An 8,031-nucleotide genomic window follows, 5' to 3' on the forward strand; every position below is an offset into this window, starting at 1 on the left:
ACACCAACAAACACGTTTAATTCTTTTTAAAGGTTATGCATACTATCAATCAACTCATACACCTCCTTGTCAATAATACCAGTATGGCGCCAACAATTTAAAATAGTGACTTGCGTCACTGATTGCCAAGCCTCCTTGGCCCACTCCAACGCTTCCAACAGACTAACTTCGAGCAGTGGTCACGAGTGACCCGAAATTTTATTATTCAGTTTCGTCAGCCGTTTCAACCAGCTTGTCAAAATTTTCAACAAGATGCAATGCTCGCAGCGCACTAATCATATGACGGATGGACATCGTCATGGTCATCGTGGAAATTAGCAGCTGTAAGCTAGGATATCAAACCCCTCCTGAATTCGAAAATGATGTCCATTTTTTAATCCAAGAACATTGACCAATCAGAAGCAAGGAACCCACCGAAAATAACTTTTTAGTTTTATACCTGAGCACTAGTGATACCTCGTAAAACGTATCGGAATCAAAGGTTCCTTATTCTGGGGGACTACTGTACCTAGTATCAGTTAATGTCCCTACTTTAGCTTTGAATACACTATACTTCGAATTAGTAGAACACGTAATTCTATTGTCATTCACTAGAGATTATATGCAAATAAATAAATTTGGTCATGATAAGTGTGTCGGGCCATTCTCTGACATCGGGTAATTTACTGTTTTTTTAGGTTAAGCTGAATATGTCGCACTCCGAAACTGGTTTTCCCGCGATAAGTCAGTCAGTATTTCTTTTTTGCCCAAATTAAGGCGGCAATCGATCGGGCCAATCAAGACGGTCAGATTTGTGCTAATTTGAGGAAAAACGGATAACATGCGGAAACGTTATCCCAAATAAGATATTGTTTTATGTAATATGTGGCGGGGACTGTATAATAAAACCGAATTTCTTGTCACACCTTTTCATGGTGTGAATCAACAAGGTCTATAACTTTCACAGGGCATTTCATCGCCAATTTGCAATTTCATTCGGGACTATCATCCGAACACAAATATCCCGATCCCCGATGGCACTTACGCTGGAGGCCGAGGAACAACTGCTGCACTGGGTCCTTGACATGCGAACGGATGGCGTACCCGTGACACACGCCGTGTTACTCATCATGGCCTTGCAGGCAGCCATTGACCTAGGACTCGACGATCATGAGTTCCTTGCTGGCTGGCACTGGGCCGACGGGTTCAAACGCCGACATGGTGTCACGCTCCGCTGTTGCACCCGCGTTGGACACGACACGTCCCACGATGGTTTCGGAGCGCTGGAGTCCTTCTCATAACGCATCAAGGCTCTCATGCGAGAGCACTGCATCGACCGTGTCTACAATACTGACCAGATGGGAGTCAGCTATGAGTACCAACCGTCCAAGACAATCAACGCCAGCGGAGAGAAGACGGTGTGGGTCTAGTGTGGGGGCAAGACGAAGGACTGTGCGACGGCGATGCTGCTCGGGGACTCCAGCGGCACCAAATACCCTTTCTTCATAGTGATCAAGACCAGTAAGTCAAAGGTCAAAGCAGTTTCCAAGAGAACCTTACTGAACGCCAATGATTTATTAAGACTTCGTGGAAATCCGTGGAGCCCCTGCAGGAACAGCACGGCTACCAGATCTTTGGTAATCCTACGGCCTGGTGGAAAAAGGAACAAGGACATCTCACTGCAGTTCCTACAATACCATTTTGCCTGGCGGCCAGACCGCTCGACGAAAAAAGTGCTCCTGCTGTGGGACGACTTTTCTGCGCACTTTACTGACGGCTTTGTGGTCTACGCAGAATCCATCCATGTCATCCTTGAGCGTATTCCACCAAGATACACCTGGATGTGATAGCCAGTGGACGTCGCGTGTAACCGTCCCTTGATGACGCAGCTTCGTCAAACGTTCCTGGACCTAATTCGCCGTCAGTTGCGGAATACAAAGCACCGATGCGTACCATTCAAGCTTCAAGCACCTTCGCGTGCGACGATTGTTGGATGGATTGCAGACGCCTGGGTTGACTTTCCTAATTCTATAATCGTGAATGGTTTTAGGAAGTGCCGCCTTGTCGATGGTGTACTCAATGATGTCGACGAGATTGGTGGAGTTGTCGACGAGGCTGTGTTGGGTGAGTTGATGTCTACTTGTGCTATCGAGGAGACTCTGGTCCCTCAACATGACATCAGCAACTCCGCAGTTGACGACGAGAACGTTGTTCAGGTGCAATAAGTGCATTTTTCTACTCAATTATAATACACTGAGTTTTGTATTATTTTGGTGCAATTTTTATTTAAATGGGTAGCTCTCCCTTTCACATGTCAATACCTTTTCAAAATTTATACTACCTCTGTCCGAAAGTGATTGCACGAATGGACATTTCAGGTGTGAAATTAAGGTATCTCCTCCAAATCAGTGAACCTCCCACACATCGTAGGAGTACGTTTGAATACAAAAAAATTCAAATGGAATCCAATTAGAGCCCCCAAAGGTCCTAAATAGGAATGACAGCTGATTTATCCACGAAAAACAGTAAAACAGTGGGAATGATGATCATTTTTGACTGTGCTCACGTATAAGTTTTGTAAATTTATATTTGTAAATAAACTATTTATACAGATATCGAGTATATTTGTGGTAAAGTGTAGGTGCAATAAACTGTATAATATAATAAATTGTACCGTAAACTTACACTCGTGCAATCACTTTGACGTTGATGAAAATTCTGCTTTGTTAATTATCTCCATTTATCTTGCTTGTTGTATGTCGCAAAGGAAAACCATATTACCTAACCATGAGACGTCCATCCGGATTCGGATAAAGGCAGATTTACAAGCCGTAGAAACAAGGAAAAGCAGTTTACTATATCGTTATCCGTACAGTATGCGCATAGGTGATCGAAAAAGACTGTCCATGCCGTCCTTCTCGACGTGGCCAACACGATACGAGCGCGTGCTACCTGTGATCGCTCCAAGTAGGACATCAAGTAACGTTAGGACATTGATGTGCCTCTTAGACTCGATGCATCTATTCGTGCACCACACAGGTGTTCTCGCGCACCAATTCATACGCTGCTTGCATGGGGTCGTGTGAGGTTGTGCAATCCTGTCATGGTTGCTTGGTCAATCGAGAAGCAAAGGTCTCGGGTATACGCTGAGACTCATATAAGCAGCTCTAGGCCTTCCAACTGTGATGGACGCCTCGCTACAACTACTTCTATCCTCAACTGGTTCCCAGCGCGACGTGAGTACTGGACGGTCTTGCCTTGCAGGTCTCATCGCTGAAAGGCAAGGCCGTCAAATACCAGCAAAATTCTGCTACGTGATTGGCTGTCAATCACTACAATTTCATTGGCATGTCACAGGTTCAAGTTGCTCTTGCTTTTCCCCCCGAAAAGTACCTCGCGAGTATTACTGTAATAGGGGAGTCAATACAGAATATTCGCAAAAAATACTGCTTTTCACTTGTCATCGCCCAAGCGGTGCATGTCGAACATGTCAAAGTGGCCATGGTGGCCGACGTGATTGCGCACTGCCATCTCCGCCACCAATCCCCCCAAGACATGCGAAGGGCGTTGGTTCCTGACTCCGTCGACCATGACAACCATGAGTGTTTTGTCGAGGCGGACGCTTTGCGACGTGTGCTCAGGCAATTCGGACACCGCATAACCCTCCACGATATGAACGTTTTGATTCGTGCCATGGACGTGCGCACGCGAGGCACGTGTGTGAGTCTGGTGGATATCCTGGCGATTTTTGACACCCAACGGCATCCACCTTCGGAGGACGAGACTACCCCCAACAATCACCCCACTTCCAGTCGCCTCTTTAAAGCGGATAGCTCCATTTATTGAGCCATGAACGTTTAAATGTTTTCTGCAGCATTCTTTGGCATGGGGAGGAGCCCCTGTCACGCAAGAAGTAAATTGTGGTTTCTTTTCATGTCACTGGGAATACAACTCCCTGACGGAGGGCGGTTCAACAGCGATTTACAGTAGGTGTAGAAGTGAAATTCTAGGCGAAACTCTTATTATCAACAACATTGAGAGGCTCCAAGTTGCTCAATCGTACGGGGTTCAGTAGTTCAGATTCAGGTGCGATGAGCTTGTGCTGAGGTATGTCCATTCAATGTCGTAAAAATCACAAGAACACTACGTTAGGGCTTACATTGGCGTTTGTTGACCACGGTCAAAGCACAAAACTGACATTTTTATTCACACACTATATACAGTAATATATACACGACATAACTATCCCTTTCGGCTAGCAACGACAGGACACTTGCCGGTCTTGGCGTCGGTGACACCGTTGCCCCCAGCAATGCGCAAGCATCGCGTCTGGGGGTAGATGGCCATGATGCTGGACGTGACCGAGACGGCGAGGGTGCCGGCGAAGATGAGGATCAAAATGATACCCGCCAGCTTGCTCTTGCCCCCCTTCTTCTTCAACTCTTGCATGGGGCCACGTTGAGGAGGCAGCATGAAGAGGAACGCCAAGGCAGAGAGGCGGCACGCGTACGAAATGAGAAACGTGTACGTGACGTCCCACCGCACTTGGGACGAGTCCTCGCGGATGTCGTTCTGGAGCACCTTGAAGAACGAGTTGATGTAGCGCGTAAGCATGGAGCCGAACGGAGACGCCAAGTTGTTGACGGTCGTGACCAAGCCAAAGGTGGCCCCTTCGTTGCCGACGTCGGCGATTTCCACGGCACAGTACGTGGACACGACGAAACGGATGCCACCAGGAATGTTCTCCGTCAAGGCAAACCCAGTGTAGAACCACTGGTTGCGCACAACGTTCCAGATGGTCAAGTACGTGGTGATACCGTCGAGACTCAACACACACACGGTGCACGTGGCAATGACCCAGCGCCAGTTCCAATGCAGCCCCCACTTGCCCACGACCACCATGATGCCAGCAAAGATGGCGTTCCCCGCGATCCCAGCCAGTGCGCTGTTGATCGGCTCCACTTTGGCCCACGTGCTCGACATGGGCGAGTCCGCCGTCGAGCTGATATTGGTCAGCACCTGACTGATGAAGCGGAAGGCGCAAATTTGCCACATCACGCGCTTCTGCAACAACCCCCAGAAACCCGCAGCCCACTCCCGGAACGGCGTACCAGGGACCTTGGTCTCTTCCAGAATGAAAATCACAGACAGCACCACCAGCACACACGGCGCCAAGCAGATGCCGTACGGTACGTTCGGGGCCATCGAGAACGAGAACGACCCACCGTAGTCGGCGCCGTTCAAGCCAAACCCAATCACCACCTGCGACAGGATGCTGGCAATCGTGCGCACGGTGTAGATCCCCGTCAAGACGCGACCGCGAATTGCGTCCGGCTCGCGCTGCGAGTACTCGGTGACCATCGCGTCCGACGCACATGCAGCCGTGACGTAACCCAACGACACAAACATGGACAGGATGATGAACAGCGAGCCTTGATCCGGCGCACCCAGGTTGAACAGCTCCTTTTCCGCGGGCGACGCGCGCGAGTACACGCGGGTGCAAGCCAGCGAGTTGTTCATTGCCTTGGCCTTGAGGCGGCTGCAGTACGGGTCGCCCAGCGACGAAAACGTCATGATAGACAAGCACACCATGGTGGCCCCCCAACCGATCAACATCCACGACTTGCGGCGGAAGCCAAAGATGGGGACGCAGTCGGATAGCATCCCCATGAACACCTTGAAGGACCAGCCGAGCGTCACGAGCGAGCTGTACGCCGACGTCTGGTACCCTTCCAGGTTGAGGTAGATGTTGAAGATGGGGTAATTGAGCGACGGGATCATGCCCAAGATGACTCCGATGGCGGCGTAGTTGGAGAAAATGCCAAACGCTTGTCGGGAGAAGAGGTCCAAGGCCCCGCCCGCGACGAGGGCGCCGTCTTCGAGCTCGCCCGGCGTCTTGACCGCAGCAAAGTCGTCGTCTTTGTCGCCGGCGGGCTTGGTGAACGATTGGATGTACGACACGCGCTCTTGCAAGTCCATGTTGTCGCGAACCATGCTGCTGCTAGAGGTGTGGGTCTCACGGCAGAATCGACAATGGGTCGAACCACCTCGCTACAGCGGCGTGAACAACGCTTTGATGTCGGTGGCCGATCTTTTCTCGATAGTCGTCTGCTTTGCCATCTGGTCAAGAAAATCCACCAGTGTTCGGTGTCAGGGGCCGATTTTTCTCACACTGCTGCTAGAAATCCCACAGAGCGTCATTGTTGAAGCTGCAAGTTACAGCCGTGTCGCATGGGAAGGAGCACGACCTGGGTAGCCCCGTGCAATACGCGGTGCCATAGCTTCTGCACGCGAATGTCTGCTGTACTACATATTAGTGCTGTAGTTCTTCCGCACTGCAGCAAGATCGTGTGGGAGCATTCTGGACTAGGAAATGGTTGGTGTGTCTTACACTCCGGTTCGAAGGATGACGCCGGGGTACAGGCCTTGGGAGTACTACTGTAGTAGAAGGTAAATATATCATATGGTTTGCGAGTTCTCAGACAGTGTCGCGTGTTTGTCATAGACTGGAAATGAACTGGTGTATATGTACTGTACGATTGCCATTAGTGCAAATTAACCTTACTTGGGAATTTTTGCTTGCAAAGTCACAGAAAGGGGGATTTCAGGATGCCCCAACAATACAGTTGTTGCGGTTGTGAGCGATGACAGCGCAGGGCTTACATGTATTTATACCTGGTAACGTTATTAATACGCTGACAGGTAACGTTAGTTGACCACAGTCGAATCCCACAATTACGATCGCTTGTGAGAATCAACACTAACAGCCTGGTTGTTACATGTAGTAGTAGTAGCTAACGTTAACGTTATTTGCGTTTCATAGTGTATTTGCGTGCGCGATGGACAACCTCTACTACTAGTTACAGTGAACACGCGTACAGTAAAGTATAAACTCCCAATACTTGTGTTGAAGAAAAAGTTGTATTTCCGCTGTGCTCTTCAACAAATTTGTGCTGCAGGGGGCCGACTCACAGTAAGAGCGTGAATTGTGGGATTCGACTGTGGTCAACTAACGTTACCTGTCAGCGTATTAATAACGTTACCAGGTATAAATACATGTAAGCCCTGCGCTGTCATCGCTCACAACCGCAACAACTGTATTGTTGGGGCATCCTGAAATCCCCCTTTCTGTGACTTTGCAAGCAAAAATTCCCAAGTAAGGTTAATTTGCACTAATGGCAATCGTACAGTACATATACACCAGTTCATTTCCAGTCTATGACAAACACGCGACACTGTCTGAGAACTCGCAAACCATATGATATATTTACCTTCTACTACAGTAGTACTCCCAAGGCCTGTACCCCGGCGTCATCCTTCGAACCGGAGTGTAAGACACACCAACCATTTCCTAGTCCAGAATGCTCCCACACGATCTTGCTGCAGTGCGGAAGAACTACAGCACTAATATGTAGTACAGCAGACATTCGCGTGCAGAAGCTATGGCACCGCGTATTGCACGGGGCTACCCAGGTCGTGCTCCTTCCCATGCGACACGGCTGTAACTTGCAGCTTCAACAATGACGCTCTGTGGGATTTCTAGCAGCAGTGTGAGAAAAATCGGCCCCTGACACCGAACACTGGTGGATTTTCTTGACCAGATGGCAAAGCAGACGACTATCGAGAAAAGATCGGCCACCGACATCAAAGCGTTGTTCACGCCGCTGTAGCGAGGTGGTTCGACCCATTGTCGATTCTGCCGTGAGACCCACACCTCTAGCAGCAGCATGGTTCGCGACAACATGGACTTGCAAGAGCGCGTGTCGTACATCCAATCGTTCACCAAGCCCGCCGGCGACAAAGACGACGACTTTGCTGCGGTCAAGACGCCGGGCGAGCTCGAAGACGGCGCCCTCGTCGCGGGCGGGGCCTTGGACCTCTTCTCCCGACAAGCGTTTGGCATTTTCTCCAACTACGCCGCCATCGGAGTCATCTTGGGCATGATCCCGTCGCTCAATTACCCCATCTTCAACATCTACCTCAACCTGGAAGGGTACCAGACGTCGGCGTACAGCTCGCTCGTGACGCTCGGCTGGTCCTTCAAGGTGTTCA

The 8,031-nt window shown here is 49.8% G+C and overlaps 3 protein-coding genes across 3 annotated transcripts; 2 read left to right on the forward strand and 1 right to left on the reverse strand.

The window, feature by feature from the left end:
• Window positions 1-3,480: 3,480 nt before the first annotated feature.
• H257_01671 (hypothetical protein) lies at window positions 3,481-3,825 on the forward strand (the record flags this gene model as incomplete). The annotated part of the gene is made up of 1 exon (XM_009824986.1): window positions 3,481-3,825. The coding sequence occupies one exon, from the start codon at window positions 3,481-3,483 to the stop codon at window positions 3,823-3,825; it is 345 nt and encodes a 114-aa protein (XP_009823288.1).
• A 396-nt stretch (window positions 3,826-4,221) lies between these two features.
• H257_01672 (hypothetical protein) lies at window positions 4,222-5,973 on the reverse strand (the record flags this gene model as incomplete). Its single annotated transcript, XM_009824987.1, has 1 exon — window positions 4,222-5,973. The coding sequence occupies one exon, from the start codon at window positions 5,971-5,973 to the stop codon at window positions 4,222-4,224; it is 1,752 nt and encodes a 583-aa protein (XP_009823289.1).
• Window positions 5,974-7,706: 1,733 nt separating this feature from the next.
• H257_01673 (hypothetical protein) lies at window positions 7,707-8,004 on the forward strand (the record flags this gene model as incomplete). The annotated part of the gene is made up of 2 exons (XM_009824988.1): window positions 7,707-7,927; window positions 7,980-8,004. The coding sequence occupies 2 exons, from the start codon at window positions 7,707-7,709 to the stop codon at window positions 8,002-8,004; spliced, it is 246 nt and encodes an 81-aa protein (XP_009823290.1).
• Window positions 8,005-8,031: the final 27 nt, after the last annotated feature.

This window comes from Aphanomyces astaci, assembly GCF_000520075.1.
Source record: "Aphanomyces astaci strain APO3 unplaced genomic scaffold supercont1.3, whole genome shotgun sequence".
NCBI classification, from domain to species: domain Eukaryota; phylum Oomycota; class Saprolegniomycetes; order Saprolegniales; family Verrucalvaceae; genus Aphanomyces; species Aphanomyces astaci.